This window comes from Amblyomma americanum, chromosome 8 (assembly GCF_052857255.1).
Source record: "Amblyomma americanum isolate KBUSLIRL-KWMA chromosome 8, ASM5285725v1, whole genome shotgun sequence".
NCBI classification, from domain to species: domain Eukaryota; kingdom Metazoa; phylum Arthropoda; class Arachnida; order Ixodida; family Ixodidae; genus Amblyomma; species Amblyomma americanum.
This window is the reverse complement of record NC_135504.1, coordinates 100,120,339-100,140,570: the sequence shown is the minus strand read 5'-3', so window position 1 is coordinate 100,140,570 and position 20,232 is coordinate 100,120,339. Positions and strand designations below refer to the sequence as shown.

The 20,232-nt window shown below is 50.9% G+C and overlaps 1 protein-coding gene across 1 annotated transcript in view; it reads right to left on the bottom strand.

The window, feature by feature from the left end:
* The window catches only part of LOC144102647 (sodium-coupled monocarboxylate transporter 1-like), an 88,316-nt gene that overhangs the window by 7,522 nt on the left and 60,562 nt on the right, over positions 1–20,232 (bottom strand). Inside the window, exons 10-13 of the mRNA XM_077635863.1 lie at positions 19,203–19,312; positions 14,912–14,979; positions 14,724–14,810; positions 11,911–12,095 (exon numbers count right to left, since the gene is read on the bottom strand). Coding sequence (XP_077491989.1) covers positions 11,911–12,095; positions 14,724–14,810; positions 14,912–14,979; positions 19,203–19,312 — 450 coding nt within the window. The remainder of the gene's footprint in view (positions 1–11,910; positions 12,096–14,723; positions 14,811–14,911; positions 14,980–19,202; positions 19,313–20,232) is intronic.

Below are 20,232 nucleotides of genomic sequence, written 5' to 3'. Positions count from 1 at the left end.
AGAGGCTGGGGCGTCCGAGCTTACGTGCCGACGACTTCATGGGGGCGATGGAGTGGCTCCGGAGTTGGGCTCGAGCGGTTGCTGGCAGAAGCTGCACGCCGTCGGGCTTCGGCGCTGAAGGCCCTCTTGGCGAACGATGTCGTCCTCAGCTCAGACTGGACTGCATCCGTTTACATGCGCTTTTAAGCACTTGATTAACAAAGGACTAAGGGCGGTCATTTTCAGTGGCCCGCCCAAAGCATCAATTCTCCAATTAAAAATAACATGCGAGATGGGGACAACCCCTTGGGTTGGGCTTAGCCTCGAACCCATAGTCTTGTTAACAACACAAACTAAATAAACAAAAACGCCACAACTCTCTCTCAAGTGAGAGTATCCACAGGCTCTCCCTTCGGAGCTAATCCTTGCCCCATGCATGCATACCGCCACCCACCATCGGTCCGCGTCGCCCGTCAGCAACAGAGGAGGGGGCGAAAGGGCCCACGATGCTGCCGGGCTACCGACGGCGGGACACAGCTAATAAGCATGAAGGGGTTCGTCTGTCGCTCCGGGAAACCAGATTAAGGGTCGCCCCTGTCTTCCCACATTCTTGGCGAGTCTTGCCTGTCCGCCATGACAGGTGTCCGTCACGGCCCTCCTGGGAATGCGCTTTTGTTCACGAGGCACGGCGGGAAGCTGTGGGTGCCTTCCCGGCGATAGCCCACGTCGAAAGGGGGGGGGGAGGGGGTCCGTGCGTCAAGCGACAATTTTCGTTCCCCGTATGTACTCGGGGGCTCTCGGTTTCCGCGTGTGCCGGCGTCCTGCTTTCTGCAAAGGTATGCAGCTGGAAAGAGGGGCGGCCTTAAGCCCCAACTCGATGCACACACAAGGAATGTACCTCGTAGCACACAAGGAATGTCACACTCGCTCACCCTCCAGAAGAATGTTCTCCGAACATTTGAGTCCCTGCAGCTCCCCTTGTCTTTCTGAATCGCCTCGCACAGTGCGTCCGACAAAACACTTTTCGCTGCACTCAACACCACTGCACAACACCATATGCCTCCGCTGTCATAACTGGCGTCTCCAGGGGCAGCACTGATCTTCTTTTAACGATAAACATGAAAATCAGCACCCAAGCCTCTCCTTTCTAGTCCAAACTGGACGAAATAAATTTACCACAGTTATAAAGGAGCTCCCACTTCTAGCACGATCACGGCACAGACAAAAATATAGATAACGAAAGGAAGTAGGGCAGGTTCTGCATGCGCTCCGCATGCTCTCCTGTGAAGGTGTTACTTAATGACAGAAATGTTTAACTACCAACTCCGATAACTTAACACATAAGCACATAGCAATGTTATGAGCTGTGGCATTACACAATTCTAACCAGTTCAAAACTCCGCTCTGTTTACGCCATTAGTCCGACTTAGCTTTCCGATTTCGCAGCGGATATCGGCCTTCATGAGTCATACTAAGTAAGTCTGTGCCCCTTTGTCTGCTTTGGGACTCGCGAGGGCTCGTGGCAGGAGCCTCTCCTGGCGTTATCTGCGCGGCAACCTCGCGCGCTTCTTCTTCTAGCAATGCATGAAGTAAATCCGGTGGCATTCTGGCCGTCACCTCTGGCGCCTGCCGAACAAATGCAGGAGAGGGCGTTTCTTGCGAACTATCTGCGCGCTCCGCTTCACTTCTGTCCCCATCAAAATCCGCGCTTTCCCTTTCCTCATTTCGTGAATACTGAACCGGTGCCGACTTGAGGCGATTTGCGTGTATCTTTATCAAGCGCCGGTTCACGTCTCGGACTCTGAAGTTTACCGGAGAAAGCTTCTCGACAACCTCGCACGGTCCTCTCCACTTCGTCTGGAACTTACGAGCTAGCCCAATCTGCCTTTGGCAGTTTTCAATGTACACGCTGTCCCCCACATTAAACGGCGCGTCTCTAGCACTGCGATCGTGCACCTCCTTCCTGCGCTTCGCCGCTTTCTTTAAGGCCTCCTTTGCGATGTCCCTCGCCACTTGCAAGCGCGATTCTAGCTCCACCTTATAGTCGTCCAGTGAAGCGTATGGGACACGACGGGGGCCCTCTGGCACTTCACTAGGCTGGTCCGGGTCTCGGCCGTAGAGAAGAAAGAATGGCGATTCGCCCGTGCTCTCGTGTGCTGCGGAATTGTAGGCAAACATTGCATACGGGAGCCACAAGTCCCAGTCCCGCTGGTCGCGCGAAACAAAATGCGACAGGAACCCGGCCACGGTTTGGTTCAGTCGCTCCACTGCGCCGTTGCAAGCCGGATGGTACGGTGTTGTCTGCCTCTTAGCGATCTTAAGCAGCTCGCAAACTCTCCTCATTAGCTGCGACACGAAGTTCGTTCCCCGATCTGTCAAGAGTTGCCTCGGGGGTCCATGTCGGAGCACGATCTGTTCGACAAATGCTCTTGCAACCGTGTCTGCCTTCTGATCTGGGAGTGCTACCGCTTCCGCGTATTTTGAAAGGTGATCGACAAATACTAAAATGTACTTGTTTCCGGAAGTGGTCGTGGGCAATGGGCCCATTATGTCCATACCTGTCCGCTCGAAGGGAGCCGAAACCTCAGAGAACGGCTGAATTGGAGCTGGTCTTCGTCCCTTGGGTGTTTTTCTTTCGAGACAGGAATGACACTTCGCACAGTAGTCTCTAACATCCTGTCGCATGCCACTCCAAAAGTACAAACGCTCCACACGCCTGCGTGTCTTCGCTACGCCAAAATGACCGGCGCATGGCGCATCGTGAAACGCGCGAAGAACCCTTTCTGTCCACGACCGAGGTATGACGACTCTCTCCCAAGCGGTTTTCTCTAATCTCCCTTTCCTGGTTGGACTCGTGCGCCGACACAGGGTGCCGTCTTTGTCAATGAAATAACCTAGCTGTTCGGGGTGAGACGGTGCGCCCTCTAAGCTTTCGATTATTCGCTTCAGGTCAGGATCTTTGCACTGCTCTGTGCGTAATTCGGCGGGGTCGACTACGGGGACAAACTCATCTATAGCTGCCACGGCAGCTGTGCGGCTGAGTGCATCAGCATTCAGATGTGTCTTTCCTGACTTGTGCTCAACTTCAAAGCAGTATTCCTGCAGGTGTAGATTCCATCTAGCGAGTCGCGAGCTAGGGTCCCTGACACTCATCACCCATTTCAGAGGATGGCAGTCTGTGACTAGCTTGAATTTGCGGCCGTAAAGGTAGCATCTGAAGTGCTTTACCGCCCAGACAACGGCGAGGCACTCCCTTTCCGTAGCTCCGTACTTTTGCTCTGTGGGGCTCAGCTGTCGGCTAGCAAAAGCAACGGGATGTTCTTTGCCCTCGATAACCTGAGATAGCACGGCACCCACTGCGAACTTTGACGCATCTGTGGCCATAACGAAGGGCAAATTAAAATCCGGGTGGCGCAACAGCAGTGCACTCATTAGCTTCCTTTTCAGGGCCCCAAAAGCATTCTCCGTGTTTTCGTCCCAGCGAAAGGCGACATTTTTGGCTGTTAAGGCGGTGAGCGGCTTAGCGAGCTTGGCGAACTCCTCTATGTGCCTTCGGTAGTAACCGATCAGGCCGAGAAACTGCCGGACCTGGCGGACGCTAGTCGGGGATGGAAAATCCGAGACACACCTTAGTTTCTGAGGGTCCGGTCGCACGCCGTCAGCTGAAACAACGTGCCCGAGGTATTTCACCTTGTTTTTGAGGAATTGGCACTTAGAGGGCTTCAGCTTGAGACCCGCTCCTCTTAGTCGCACCAAAACCTGCTCAATATCGCGCAAATGGTTCTCAAAACTGTCACTGTATATGATAATGTCATCCATATACACGAAGCACAGCCTCCCCAGAAGACCTGCCAGGATAACATCAGCGGTTCTCTGCCAGACAGCAGGGCTGTTGGCCAGACCCATCGGCATTCTTTTCCATTCATAGTGCCCTGAGGGCGTGTTGAATGCCGTTTTCTCGGCATCTGCCGGATCCATTGCTATCTGCCAGAATCCCGCCGCCATGTCCACTACCGTGAAGTACCTGGCAGAGCCCAGCTGAGAAAGCGTCTCCTGTATATTGGGGAAGGGGTATGTATCGATGCGAGTTACGGCATTTAGTTTGCGGTAGTCCACTACCAATCGATACGAGCCATCTGGCTTTTCCACCAATAGTGCTGGTGCTCCCCAGGGTGACTTTGAGTGTTCGACAATGCCGCGATCAATCAGGTCCTGCACCTGCCGCTCCATCTCCTCACGTTGGGAGTAAGGAATCCTGTACGCACGCTGGTAAACGGGCGATGAAGTGCCGGTTTCTATCCTGTGCTTTATAACGCCACAGCAGCCCAAATCCAGGTTGGACGCGGCGAATACCTCCGAGTAGTCGTTCAGCAAACCAGCCAGAGCCTCCCTCTCCCTGGATTTTACGTGAGAAAGATCGAACGACACCTTTGGAGCAGCCGAAGGACTAGCATGCTCTACAGTTGCGAGTACCGTATCGGTGGGCTCACGTTGCTCTATCGCAGAGGTGAAGAAAGCCAATGTTTTGTTCTTGGGAAGGCTCAGTGGCTGCTGGCTACAGTTAACCACCCGTAGGGGCACTCTGTGGGCGTCATTAACTGTCACGAGGCACGCGGCTGCCTTCAGGCCATTGCTGAGAGAGTCGACCGGCTCAAGCACTCCCACGGCGCCGCTCTCTACATCTGAAGGCACAATCGCGTACAAAATGTGCTCCGACCAAGGAAGGACGACCGCCTCCTCGACCAGCCGGACGGCAACCCGCGAATATACCTTCTCCAATGATCCCACTGTTTGACGGGTGTCAATATCGGTAATGCGAATCTCAGCCCCTCTCCTGTTCAAAAACGGAACTTTTGAGCCGCCCGCATTAACCTCTTCCTCAGAGAATGAGACTACTACCTTCCCTTTTCTCAAAAAATCCTGCCCTAATATACCTGACACTCCGTTTGGCAGAGACACCGTGTCCGGGCATACGTAGCAGGGGTGCTCCAATGCAATTCCGCCGAGAGAGAAGTGTAACCGGTAGAGTCCACTTATGCCAAGAGGATCCCCCGTTATGCCTACAAATTTGGTTGCCATACCACAAGACGCTTCCAACACCTCGCGGTCCCCCTTCCTTCGAAGCGTGTTAAAACTGCTCTCCTTAAGCAATGTCACCTTTGACCCCGTATCTATCAACAATTCCATGCAGCAACCATTTAACTTGCAACGCACAACAGGGCATGCCTCGTCGGCCACACAAACTACCACCACCTCATCATCCACTGCTCCCTCCCCACGCTCCTTAGGCTGGGGAGGACTATCTAGTTTTTTGTCTCGGTATCTGGAGCCCCGCTGTAGGCTTGCTTAGGGCGTGTCTCGCCTGCTTCTCTTTGTGGCTCCCCACGGCGCACGTTTTGGCAGAACCTGGCGATGTGTCCGCGACCCTGGCAAGCGAAGCATACGATTTCTTCAAAATCTCGCATACCGCGCCTGTAGCTTTGTGGCGGTCTCAGGTTTCCAGCGAATGGGCGCTGTTGAGCGCGCGCTTCAACCTGGCGTTCTACCTGCTGTGATGACCCCCATAATGCGCAGGTCCACACGGGACGGAGAGGCAAAGAGACACCGTATGGCTCAGTTTAAACAAACAGGTATATTCAATAATTACACATGATTAAGGTTATACATCAGAGGCTGGGGCGTCCGAGCTTACGTGCCGACAACTTCATGGGGGCGATGGAGTGGCTCCGGAGTTGGGCTCGAGCGGTTGCTGGCAGAAGCTGCACGCCGTCGGGCTTCGGCGCTGGAGGCACTCTTGGCGAACGATGTCGTCCTCAGCTCAGACTCGACTGCATCCGTTTACATGTGCTTTTAAGCACTTGATTAACAAAGGACTAAGGGCGGTCATTTCCAGTGGCCCGCCCAAAGCATCAATTCTCCAATCCAAAATAACATGCGAGATGGGGACAACCCCTTGGGTTGGGCTTAGCCTCGAACCCAGAGTCTGTTAACAATACAAACTAAATAAACAACAAAAACGCCACCACTCTCTCTCAAGTGAGAGTATACACAGGCTCTCTCTTCGGAGCTAATTCACTAGCGCCTGTCTTTCCACATTCTTGGCGAGTACTGCCTGTCCGCCATGACAGGTGTCCGTCACGGCTCTTCTGGGAATGCGCTTTTGTTCACGAGGCACGGCGGGAAGCTGTGGGTGCCTTCCCGGCGATAGCCCACGTCGAAAGGGGAAGGAGGGAAAGAATGTTGTCTTCGCGGTAGTGCATAGCGTCGGCTGTGGTACGGCGCGCTCTGGCCCGCTGACAGCTCCCTTGTCCTGGAATGTGCCCGGGAGGGCCGCACCTGGAACGGCCACGCAAATTGGGGAGGACAAAGCCTGTTTCCCCGCGGCGGCGGCGGCGGGTCCGGTTGTTCTGGTCGTCACTCAAAGAGCATGGCTGGGTAATTGATGACGCCGCTGTCACGGCGGCGGGTCCCTTCGTTCTGGTCGTCACTCAAAGTGCATGGCTGGGTAATTGATGATGCCGCTGTCATCTGGGTCTCCGTCTACGCCGCGCCGTGGAACGCGGAACCTCGCAGCACACAAGGAATGTCACACTCGCTCACCCTCCAGAAGAATGTTCTCCGAAAATTTGAGTCCCTGCAGCTCCACTTGTCTTTCTGAATCGCCTCGCACAGTGCGTCCGACAAAACACTTTTCGCTGCACTCAACACCACTGCACAACACCAATGCCTCCGCTGTCATAACTGGCGTCTCCAGGGGCAGCACTGATCTTCTTTTACAGATAAACATGAAACTCAGCACCCAAGCCTCTCCTTTCTAGTCCAAACTGGACGAAATAAATTTACCACAGTTACAAAGGAGCTCCCACTTCTAGCACGATCACGGCAAAGACAAAAATATAGATAACGAAAGGAAGTAGGGCAGGTTCTGCATGCGCTCCGCATGCTCTCCTGTGAAGGTGTTACTTAATGACAGAAAGGTTTAACTATTAACTCCGATAACTTAACACATACGCATATAGCAATGTTATGAGCTGCGGCATTACACAATTCTAACCAGTTCACAACTCCGCTCTGTTTACGCCATTAGTCCGACTTAGCTTTCCGATTTCGCAGCGGATATCGGCCTTCATGTGTCATACTAAGTAAGTCTGTGCCCCTTTGTCTGCTTTGGGACTCGCGAGGGCTCGTGGCAGGAGCCTCTCCTGGCGTTATCTGCGCGGCAACCTCGCGCGCTTCTTCTTCTAGCAATGCATGAAGTAAATCCGGTGGCATTCCGGCCGTCACCTCGGGCGCCTGCCGAACAAATGCAGGAGAGGGCGCTTCTTGCGAACTATCTGCGCGCTCCGCTTCACTTCTGTCCCCATCAAAATCCGCGCTTTCCCTTTCCTCATTTCGTGAATACTGAACCGGTGCCGACTTGAGGCGATTTGCGTGTATCCTTATCAAACGCCGGTTCACGTCTCGGACTCTGAAGTTTACCGGAGAAAGCTTCTCGACAACCTCGCACGGTCCTCTCCACTTCGTCTGGAACTTACGAGCTAGCCCAATCTGCCTTTGGCAGTTTTCAATGTACACGCTGTCCCCCACATCAAACGGCGCGTCTCTAGCACTGCGATCGTGCACCTCCTTCCTGCGCTTCGCCGCTTTCTTTAAGGACGCCTTTGAGATGTCCCTCGCCACTTGCAAGCGCGATTCTAGCTCAACCTTATAGTCGTCCAGTGAAGCGTATGGGACACGACGGGGGCCCTCTGGCACTTCACTAGGCTGGTCCGGGTCTCGGCCGTAGAGAAGAAAGAATGGCGATTCGCCCGTGCTCTCGTGTGCTGCGGAATTGTAGGCAAACATTGCATACGGGAGCCACAAGTCCCAGTCCCGCTGGTCGCGCGAAACAAAATGCGACAGGAACCCGGCCACGGTTTGGTTCAGTCGCTCCACCGCGCCGTTGCAAGCCGGATGGTACGGTGTTGTCTGCTTCTTAGCGATCTTAAGCAGCTCGCAAACTCTCCTCATTAGCTGCGACACGAAGTTCGTTCCCCGATCTGTCAAGAGTTGCCTCGGGGGTCCATGTCGGAGCACGATCTGTTCGACAAATGCTCTTGCAACCGTGTCTGCCTTCTGATCTGGGAGTGCTACCGCTTCCGCGTATTTTGAAAGGTGGTCGACAAATACTAAAATGTACTTGTTTCCGGAAGTGGTCGTGGGCAATGGGCCCATTATGTCCATACCTGTCCGCTCGAAGGGAGCCGAAACCTCTGGGAACGGCTGAATTGGAGCTGGTCTTCGTCCCTTGGGTGTTTTTCTTTCGAGACAGGAATGACACTTCGCACAGTAGTCTCTAACATCCTGTCGCATGCCACTCCAAAAGTACAAACGCTCCACACGCCTGCGTGTCTTCGCTACGCCAAAATGACCGGCGCATGGCGCATCGTGAAACGCGCGAAGAACCCTTTCTGTCCACGACCGAGGTATGACGACTCTCTCCCAAGCGGTTTTCTCTGGTCTCCCTTTCCTGGTTGGCCTCGTGCGCCGACACAGGGTGCCGTCTTTGCCAATGAAATAACCTAGCTGTTCGGGGTGAGACGGTGCGTCCTCTAAGCTTTCGATTATTCGCTTCAGGTCCGGATCTTTGCACTGCTCTGTGCGTAATTCGGCGGGGTCGACTACGGGGACAAACTCATCTATAGCTGCCACGGCAGCTGTGCGGCTGAGTGCATCAGCATTCAGATGCGTCTTTCCTGACTTGTGCTCAACTTCAAAGCAGTATTCCTGCAGGTGTAGATTCCATCTAGCGAGTCGCGAGCTAGGGTCCCTGACACTCATCACCCATTTCAGAGGATGTCAGTCTGTGACTAGCTTGAATTTGCGGCCGTAAAGGTAGCATCTGAAGTGCTTTACTGCCCAGACAACGGCGAGGCACTCCCTTTCCGTAGCTCCGTACTTTTGCTCTGTGGGGCTCAGCTGTCGGCTAGCAAAAGCAACGGGATGTTCTTTGCCCTCGATAACCTGAGATAGCACGGCACCCACTGCGAACTTTGACGCATCTGTGGCCATAACGAAGGGCAAATTAAAATCCGGGTGGCGCAACAGCAGTGCACTCATTAGCTTCCTTTTCAGGGCCCCAAAAGCATTCTCCGTGTTTTCGTCCCAGCGAAAGGCGACATTTTTGGCTGTTAAGGCGGTGAGCGGCTTAGCGAGCTTGGCGAACTCCTCTATGTGCCTTCGGTAGTAACCGATCAGGCCGAGAAACTGCCGGACCTGGCGGACGCTAGTCGGGGATGGAAAATCCGAGACACACCTTAGTTTCTCAGGGTCCGGTCGCACGCCGTCAGCTGAAACAACGTGCCCGATGTATTTCACCTCGTTTTTGAGGAATTGGCACTTAGAGGGCTTCAGCTTGAGACCCGCTCCTCTTAGTCGCACCAAAACCTGCTCAATATCGCGCAAATGGTTCTCAAAACTGTCACTGTATATGATAATGTCATCCATATACACGAAGCACAGCCTCCCCAGAAGACCTGCCAGGATAACATCAGCGGTTCTCTGTCAGACAGCAGGGCTGTTGGCCAGACCCATCGGCATTCTTTTCCATTCATAGTGCCCTGAGGGCGTGTTGAATGCCGTTTTCTCGGCATCTGCCGGATCCATTGCTATCTGCCAGAATCCCGCCGCCATGTCCACTACCGTGAAGTACCTGGCAGAGCCCAGCTGAGAAAGCGTCTCCTGTATATTGGGGATGGGGTATGGATCGATGCGAGTTACGGCATTTAGTTTGCGGTAGTCCACTACCAATCGATACGAGCCATCTGGCTTTTCCACCAATAGTGCTGGTGCTCCCCAGGGTGACTTTGAGTGTTCGACAATGCCGCGATCAATCAGGTCCTGCACCTGCCGCTCCATCTCCTCACGTTGGGAGTAAGGAATCCTGTACGCACGCTGGTAAACGGGCGATGAAGTGCCGGTTTCTATCCTGTGCTTTATAACGCCACAGCAGCCCAAATGCAGGTTGGACGCGGCGAATACCTCCGAGTAGTCGTTCAGCAAACCAGCCAGAGCCTCCCTCTCCCTGGATTTTACGTGAGAAAGATCGAACGACACCTTTTGAGCAGCCGAAGGACTAGCATGCTCTACAGTTGCGAGTACCGTATCGGTGGGCTCACGTTGCTCTATCGCAGAGGTGAAGAAAGCCAATGTTTTGTTCTTGGGAAGGCTCAGTGGCTGCTGGCTACAGTTAACCACCCGTAGGGGCACTCTGTGGGCGTCATTAACTGTCACGAGGCACGCGGCTGCCTTCAGGCCATTGCTGAGAGAGTCGACCGGCTCAAGCACTCCCACGGCGCCGCTCTCTACATCTGAAGGCACAAACGCGTACAAAATGTGCTCCGACCAAGGAAGGACGACCGCCTCCTCGACCAGCCGGACGGCAACCCGCGAATATACCTTCTCCAATGATCCCACTGTTTGACGGGTGTCAATATCGGTAATGCGAATCTCAGCCCCTCTCCTGTTCAAAAACGGAACTTTTGAGCCGCCCGCATTAACCTCTTCCTCAGAGAATGAGACTACTACCTTCCCTTTTCTCAAAAAATCCTGCCCTAATATACCTGACACTCCGTTTGGCAGAGACACCGTGTCCGGGCATACGTAGCAGGGGTGCTCCAATGCAATTCCGCCGAGAGAGAAGTGTAACCGGTAGAGTCCACTTATGCCAAGAGGATCCCCCGTTATGCCTACAAATTTCGTTGCCATACCACCAGACGCTTCCAACACCTCGCGGTCCCCCTTCCTTCGAAGCGTGTTAAAACTGCTCTCCTTAAGCAATGTCACCTTTGACCCCGTATCTATCAACAATTCCATGCAGCAACCATTTAACTTGCAACGCACAACAGGGCATGCCTCGTCGGCCACACAAACTACCACCACCTCATCATCCACTGCTCCCTCCCCACGCTCCTCAGGCTGGGGAGGACTAACTAGTTTTTTGACTCGGTATCTGGAGCCCCGCTGTAGGCTTGCTTAGGGCGTGTCTCGCCTGCTTCTCTTTGTGGCTCCCCACGGCGCACGTTTTGGCAGAACCTGGCGATGTGTCCGCGACCCTGGCAAGCGAAGCATACGATTTCTTCAAAATCTCGCATACCGCGCCTGTAGCTTTGTGGCGGTCTCCGGTTTCCAGCGAATGGGCGCTGTTGAGCGCGCGCTTCAACCTGGCGTTCTACCTGCTGTGATGACCCCCATAATGCGCAGGTCCACACGGGACGGAGAGGCAAAGAGACACCGTATGGCTCAGTGCACTTGCTGGCCTATGCTCCACGCAGCAAAGCAGATGGTTTGCGCTCTCGATCAGCCCCACATCCCTCCCAAGACCGGCACTCTTCAGGCCCTTGGGCTCCCCCGTATTCCTAGGTCCGTATCGTACCCTTTCATCGCAACATGTTACCCGACCTTTCACTAATGGGTGAGTCCAGGTTATAACGAGTCAGCCATTGTGAAACACTCGTGAAGGAAAGAGAGACTTACGGATCCAGCACATAAGTGTGGCGCTGACGGTCCAGTGCTTAGACAAGCTCTCGCATGTGCGCTACTTTTGGGAGCCGGATAATTTAGTGGTCTGGCAGTGTTTATCAGTCCTTCGAGTTGGTGCCAAATGTCGCTTGCACTCCCAACTCAACCTGACGTAGTTCCTGACGGCATAACGTTTTGACCACCGCGCATCGGTGGCGTTTGGTGCCGCTATATAACACCGTTCCAAAACTTCGTCACTGGGAAATTGGTGCACTGACATGTGAATAAATCCGAATGCCTACGGTTTGAGTACATAGCTCTCGCGTGCTGCGTATGCTAAGAACCAAACAATCTAGATTGGAGCATGCAAGGTGTGCAGTAAGCGCCGTAGTCAGTTATTATCTGCGTTGCAAGTTTGGGTACGGCACCAACCTTTGGGGCAGTGACCCATCTACCCGCGCGGTGACAGCGGAGCCTCCATCGGTGTGATTGCCGTCCAGTGGACATCGGTCCAGCGTCCCTGGTATAACGACTGAGTGCGACGCACCGGCCAGCATCCGGCCCACAGCGTGCCAGAGCTGGAACGCGCACACGAGCAGGCATGCGCATGCTGTTCCCTGCAATGTAAAGCATCCTGTTAAAACATGTTGCCCTGTTCCGAAAGCAGAATCACTGGTTCGCATACTCCAAACAACATAGTGCGGCTGAACAGTGGGTACAGGCGTTTGTGCTGTGTGGTAATAAAAACGTCTACAATCCGGCTGCCCCATGCAAGGCGAGCAGAGCACGCGCAACAGCCGCATCACAACTCACAGCGCATAGGACACACAAGATACACATCTACCGTGACCGGCCTAAAAAAGCGAATTCCTTCTCGAGTAAGTGCACCGAGGCTGTGCTAATGCAATCCTGACCTGACAAAGTGATATGGTACGCTTCCATGATTTCTCGCTTTTGCTTTCCCTTGCCTCTACCAAGAATTATTATATTGCTGAACAGTGGATAACACCCACATTCATTGCTATGGCGAGGCAAGTTGAGAAGGAATTCGCTCTTTTAGGCCGTTCACGGTAGATGTGATATTTTGTGTACCCTATGAGCTGTGAGTTGTGATGCGGCTCTTGCGCATGCTCTGCTATTCTTGCTGGGACTATGCCTTGTCTAATTAATCTCAGTTGATAGTCCAGTCGATGTGGCGTGAACACTCCTTCTCTCGTCCCTTGTCTTTTGTGACTTTTTTTTTCAAGTTATTATGAGCCAACGGGCCCGCATTTCAACGCTTATGCAAGGCGGATTTAGGTCCTGCGAGGATCAACGATCGACGGATCCTAAGAAAACTCCTAGTATCGTTGATCTTAGGTGTTGTGGTTGGCCAAAAGCGCTTTTACCAATCATTTCATTCCTGAGAAGTCGAGCACCACGAAGGATTAAAAAACTGGTGGGTGCACGGTGGCATAGGGTGGCCTTACAAAAATGTAAGGCGCGGATCCTCAGACCACTTGGCCACCGCTGCGGTACTCAACGAATCTCACTGCAAGCACGGAACTTTGAAGAACTCGTCTGGACATGAAACACAGAATGTCGATGGGCCCAGCTTGGAGTCCTGGAGTTTAATGTATACTGATAGTGCAGCCTGGTGAGAAGACGCAGCGGATTTCGCGCATTTTTAAGGCGGCTAGTAGATGTGGTGGCCAGTGGCCATCGGGCGCGTGTTGCGACCGTGCGGTGTGTACCCTGTACTGCGATCGCCTCTTGCAGTATACCACATCCGTTTTCTTGTACTTCCTTCAGAGTGGCGCGGAAAAACATCCTTGAGGACGTACTCACAGCTGTAGATGGGCGAAATTTTTAGACCATGCCCTGTCGTGCATTATACGCATATCGTCAGGGGTCGAAAGTTATTTCAATGGCTTGATGAGATATCCTACATTTAATTACCAACCCTTTCGTTAGCCCCAGCACATGAAATCTGGACAAACGCTTCCAGTTTGCGCGACCGCTGCCTTGTGTCGAATACCGCTCAACGCTCAAAATCATCGCGGGAATTTGGAATGTTGGGTACAATCCATTGATTTTCTATGGTCGTCAAAAATAGGTGGTGAGAGCGCAGCAAGCATTTTGAGGTCAATTTTTTTAGCGATGAGGAAGACTGACCTATGATTATCACCATGTCCGTTTCGGATCTTTCAGGACTCTCTAATTTTCTCAATGTTACTAGTTTAAAATATCCCTATTTAGTTACGCAGTATTCGTCGCTGGCAGCCAAGAGATGGCGCAAGTTGCTGATGTCAGTTAAGGTGGGGCAAAATTGATAATAATTGGTTTTTGGGGAAAGGAAATGGCGCAGTATATGTCTCATATATCGTTGGACACCTGAACCGCGCCGTAAGGGAAGCGATAAAGGAGGGAGTGAAAGAAGAAAGGAAGAAGAGGTGCCGTAGTGGAGGGCTCCGGAATAATTTCGACCACCTGGGGATCTTTAACGTGCACTGACATCACACGGCACACGGGCGCTTTAGCGGTTTTCCTCCATAAAAACGCAGCCGCCGCGGAAGGACAAGATTTTTGAAAAATGTTTTTTTAGGAAAGGAAATGACGCAGTGTCTGTCTCACATATCTAGGTGGACACCCGAACCACGCCGTAAAGGAAGGGGTAAAGAAAGGAAGAAAGACGTGCCGTAAACTCAGGAGAATAAGGCAGTGGCGCTGTGGTGGTGGTGGTGAAACTTTATTGCCAGCGTACACAGAGGACAGACCCGAAGCCGCCCCCTACTTAAACGACGGCCGCTATCCGTTGGGTAGCAGCGGCAGCGTCTTCAGCCAGCTGGAGGAGTTTGATCTGTGTCCCCGGGTCGGGGCTGAGCATTAGAGCCGCCCAATGATCAGAGTCGGTAATGAAGCGACTCGCGGGATAGGGACTACGGGCAGTTCCATATCATATGAATTAGATCGGCTTTACTATCGCAATTCTTGGAATGGTCTGCGACGCGGATTAAACCGGAACGTTTGTCGCGGTGAAATATGGCAGTGTAAGGCACTAAGATGTCCTACTTGCATATGCGCAGTTTGTCAATATTAGAATGCGTTCTATTTTTTTTAACTCGATCATGTATGCAGGGTTCTGAGTGTTGTTGAGAGGCGACAAAGTGATTTAAGGCAGCCGGCAGGAAGCTGTGCGCCAGCTTTGGTAGAGCTTCATGCGAAGTATGATGTCGGGTGTGAGTATACGTTGCGGTGAAGCATACCTTTGCGTTGACCCATGGCGAGGATATGGCGAGCAAGACGAGGCCCGCGAACGGACCCCCAGCGGTTGAGTACAAGGAAAGGAAGAGCTGCCGACAAAAAGGAACTGAGTTCGGAATGAAAAAAAAAAGCAGCCACGGGTAAACAGCGGCTGTAAAAAGAACTGCCGAGAAGCAAGAAATCTACGTACCTTGGCTGCAGCACCCATGTAAGGCACAGCAGTGGCAAAGAACGTCATTATGATGCCACTTGCGAGGGCTGAAAAAATTTCTTCCTTGTATTATATTGTTTGCACAACGTGCGGTGCAGGTAAAACATTGTACGAAAATCACAATGCTGCCATGCATTGGGAGGGGTGGCAAAAATATAAATAACTACGGCTTTTAAACTATTAAAATTAACAAAAGTAATGGGTAGAAATGTCGTTCCTAAGGTCGCATTGTTCCCTGAACGTTTCCTTTCAGACAGTATCTAAAATGCCAATGGTTCAAAACGCAAGACAAAAAAGGATTATGGGATAATACTGCAGCTCACTTTGGTGATAGCTTACAGTGCTACGAGCATGGCGTCGGAGACATTGAGTAGGTCACTAGGTGTGGAGGCGGCACTGTACGGGTTGAATAAAAGAAGCAAATGTTTCAAATACTTCAGGAGAGCAAGCTGCCGGGTTAGTTGGTGATGCATGTAGTAAACTAGGAAGCGCAAAGTACCGGACGACGGACAGAGTAAGGGACACTCTAATTTATTTATTTATTTATTTCAGTACCCTCAGGGCCCGAGGGCATTACAGAGGGGAGTGGTGTACAATAGACAAAATAACAAAGGAACAGCAGTCACAAGTAACACAAAAATGTGAACAAGAATATGGCTCCCACAAATCAGTAGGTTACAGCAAATACAATCAAACGAATTAACAGTCATTTAACACGAAATTATGAGCAAAGAATAAAAGTAAGCATAAAAGTAAGCATACCACGCAAACAAGCATACCACGCAGACGAGGTCTGTTTTAACTACCACATAAGCTGAAAAGAATAAACGGCAGGGCGCAAGAATTACATGTACTATGTTACCATCAAGTTAGGTAAAGCCGATTTAAAAACAGAATGGTCACTTATTTCAACGACCGATCGGGGAAAGTGATTCCATTGTGCCGATGTGCTGGGGATGAATGAGTTGTAAAAGTGGTTTGTTTGGCATGAAAGAATACCAACTTTATGACGATGATCGATCCGAGCTGAAACGTAGCAAGGTGGCGTTATAAATTTTCTCTTAAGGATGGGGTTATCGTAGTAAATCTTATGGAATAGACAAAGGCGGGATATATTTCTACGTTGCGAATGTAGTGGGAGTGATAAGCTTGATTTCATGGCACTGACACTAGAGTTACGGTGATAATTCGAGAGAATGAAACGGGCCGCACGGTTCTGTATAGATTCGAGTTGGTATATTTGTGTCTCTTGATAGGGGTCCCTGATAGATGCAGCATATTCTAGTTTACTACGAACCAACGACTTGTAGAGAAGCAGTTTTAAGGAGCTAGAAGAAAGATTAAAGTTCCGGCGTATGTAGCCCAGCATGCGGTTAGCGTTATTGCTTACATAGTCTATGTGTACATTCCAAGAAAGATTATGGGAAATGAAGACACCTAAATATTTGTAAAAAGGCACAGACTCAAGGCTGCAAATATTAGGACGATATGAAGGCAATGTGGTGTTACGACGAGAAACCCGCATGTACTTGCACTTTTTTATGTTTAGTTCCATGTTCCATTTGTTAGTCCATTCAAGAGCATGATCAATATCCGATTGCAGAAGAGCTATATCAGAGTCACTGTTAATTTCGCGGTATATGACGCAGTCATCAGCAAAAAGGAACTCTGCAAAGGAATTGCACCTCTGCTGCTACATGACCCCCCCCCCACCTCCCTCCTGTGGTATCTGTGCTCGCGGCAGGCAAGCAGATTCCTTCTCTGCTTCGTTGTTATTTCGGCATTGTAGTAGTAATGCGACAGCATTAAACGCCTGATCGGGGGAAAAAATGTGCCGTTGTTCATAAATGTCACCCATTCGCTGAAGAGAAGTGATGTCACCTGACGGGATAATTCCCATTAAATGCGTTAGCAGCTTCTAATGTTATCGCATTGCTAACAAATAAGGTAAATAGGTGTCCCTATGAGTTTTTCTATGTCTTACTACATTCTCTGCTTTCGTTCCGCGCTCACGGAGTCTTGTGCTTTATTGCGGTGTTGAGCCCGAAAACAGATTCGTCATTGCGGTGCTTTGCGATGTCAGTGCACGTTAAAGATCCCCAGGTGGTCGAAATTATTCCGGAGCCCTCCACTACAGCACCTCTCTCTTCCTTTCTTCTTTCACTTCATTCTATATCCCTTCCCTTACGACGCGGTTCAGGTGTCCAACGATATATGAGACAGATACTGCGCCATTTACTTTCCCTATAAACCAATTATCATTTCGACGCTTAGCTTCTTTTTATCTTTGTACGCGTCCCTTCACATATACTTCCGAAGTCGCGGCGCAAGCATGCCGCTCTGTAAAACGCCCTGTAAACAAGGAGTAGCAGATGGAGGGGGACAGTTCCTTCCCTTCATGTTCCGGGACAGTCCCGTCCCTGCATTGTCCCGCCGCTCATTGAATTGTCACGCTAGCAGGGTCACGAGAATCGACTGACGCCATTGGCTGCAACGGGGTCCTTTGACCAGGAAATAATAATAATAATAATTGGTTTTTGCGGAAACGAAATGGCACAGTTATATCGTTAGACACCGGAACCGCGCTGTAAGGGGAGCGATAAAGGAGGGAGTGAATGAAGAGAGAGGTGCCGTAGTGGAGGACTTCAGAATAATTTCGAACACCTGGGGATCTTTAACGTGAACTGACAAATAATAATATTAATAATAATAATAATAATAATTGGTTTTTTGGGGAAAGGAAAGCAGGCAGTATCTGTCTCATATATCGTTGGACACCTTAACTGCGCCGTAAGGGAAGCGATAAAGGAGGGAGTGAAAGAAGAAAGGAAGAAAGAGGTGCAGTAATGAAGGGCTCCGGAATAATTTCGATAACAATAACATTGGTTTTGGGGGAAAGGAAATGGCGCAGTATCTGTCTCATATATCGCTGGAAACGTGAACCGCGCCGTAATAATAATAATAATTGGCTTTTGGGGAAAGGAAATGGCGCAGTATCTGTCTCATATATCGTTGGACACCTGAACCGCGCCGTATGGGAAGGGATAAGGAAGGGAGTGAAAGAAGAAAGGAAGAAATAGGTGCCGTAGTGGAGGGCTGCGGAACAATTTCGACCACCTGGGGATCTTTAACGTGCTCTGACATCGCACAGCACACGGGCGCCTTAGCGTTTTTCCTCCATAAAAACGCAGCCGCCACGGTCGGGTTCTAACCCGGGAACTCCGACTCAGTAGTCGAGCGCCCTAACCACTGAGCCACCGCGGCGGGTTGAACCGCGCCGTAAGAGAAAGGATAAAGGAGGGAGTGAAAGAAGAAAGGAAGAAAGAGGTGCCGTAGTGGAGGGCCCCGGAATAATTTCGACCAACTGGGGTCTTTAACGTGCACTGACAATTTGATAATAATAATAATAATAATAATATTAATAATAATTGTTTTTTGGGGGGAAAGGAAATGGTATCGACCTCATATATCGTTGGACACCTGAACGGCTCCGTAAGGGAAGGGATAAAGGAGTGAGTGAAAGAAGAAAGGAATAAAGAGGTGCCGTAGTGGAGGGCTCCGGAATAATTTCGACTAACTGTGGATCTTTAACGTGCACTGACATCGCACAGCACACGGGCGCCTTAGCGTTTTACTTCCATAAAAACGCAGCCGCCGCGGTCGGGTTCGAACCCGGGCATTCCGGATCAGTAGTAGAGCACCCTAACCACTGATAAAAAAAAATAATTGGATTTTTTGGGGGAAAGGAAATGGCGCAGTATCTAGCTGTCTCATATATGGTTGGAGACCTGAGCCGCGCCGTAAGGGAAGGAATAAAGGAGGGAGTGAAAGAAGAAAGGAAGAGATAGGTGCCGTAGGGGAGGGCACCGGAAGAATTTCGACCATCTGGGGATCTTTAACGTGCACTGACAATGCACAGCACACGGGCGCCTTAGCGTTTTTCCTCCATCAAAACGCAGCCGCCACCCTAACCATTGATGAAATTGGTTTTTAGGGGAAGGAAAGGGCGCAGTATTAGTCTCACATCTAGGCGGACACCTGAACCGCGTCGTAAGGAAAGAGATAATGGAGGGACTGAGAGAAGAAAGTAAGAAAGAGGTGCCGAAGTAGAACTCCGGTCGTGATTGAGGTCACCTGTCTATTCGTAAAGTTTTTGGACACGAGGGTAGATCATTTTGACGCTGCAGTGGCACTGTATTACCAGCGCATCTGCTTAAGCCCCTGATATCCCTGAAGGAAATTTTTCGGTGATGTGCAGTAAGCTTCGCACCTAGCAGCCGCACCATGATGACCGCCTTGCGCTCGCCCATTTTGACAAAGGGCGTGACCACATCGATGTAGAAGATGGCAGCGTGGGAGTTGACGACGGAGGAGACTGTGCTGAAAAAAAAGATACCAAAGAATGAAGGGTTCACGACACGCTAATATTATGGTTATGCGATTTTTTTTACACTGCAAATAAGATCTGGAACTGTCAGCGGAGGCACCCTTTTATCCCTTCTGAACACTGACAACTGTTTGAGCAGCAAGATTACTTCTGATGGCAACGTCTATGGATCGCCTGATGTGCAACAATCTTACAGGAGATGAAAGCTTTATCTTTATAGGAAAAACATTCTCTTTGTCAGTGCATGCAATCGCAGTCTCACTTATGGCCGTTGTTTCCTCCACCAACCGTTATAAGACTTTCCGAGTAGTAGTTATCGGCCGTGGATTTCCTTTACTCTTCGACGCGCCGGTTTCCAGGAACCTTGTTTCTGGCGTCACGAAGTTACCGAAAATGCAAGACCTTACACTAAAATTTGTTCTCGGAGATACTCTGAGAAAGCAGGGCCGAAATTCGTTTACGAACAAATTATATAGCATTTGCTTGTAGCCCCCACCCTCTACCCCAAATGCGCATTGCCTTTCAGAGCGATGCACGACTACGGAACGCACGTACTACACAGCCGGATGAAAACGCGATCACTCTCATTATTGTTCATCTAGTATGTAGCGCTACACAGACGCTTAGGCCTTGCGGACTTACAGCGCGCTCAACTTCACAAAAACTTCAAGCTTAACTGGCTTATAATGCCGCAGTGTTCAGGAAGACGCTATGGTTTGCTGGAGCTTGTGGCTAATTGGCAGAGCGAGTTAGCCAGGCAGTACTTTATAATGTAGTGCTTTACCCGGTTTCTTGGTAGCAATTTGACACTCCAGGAGGGGTCACATCATGGCTATGACCTTATTATGAAAGCAGGGTAAAGAACTATCGCAAGTGTTTCCAAACGAAGCAAAACGCTTTAAGTCTTCGGCAT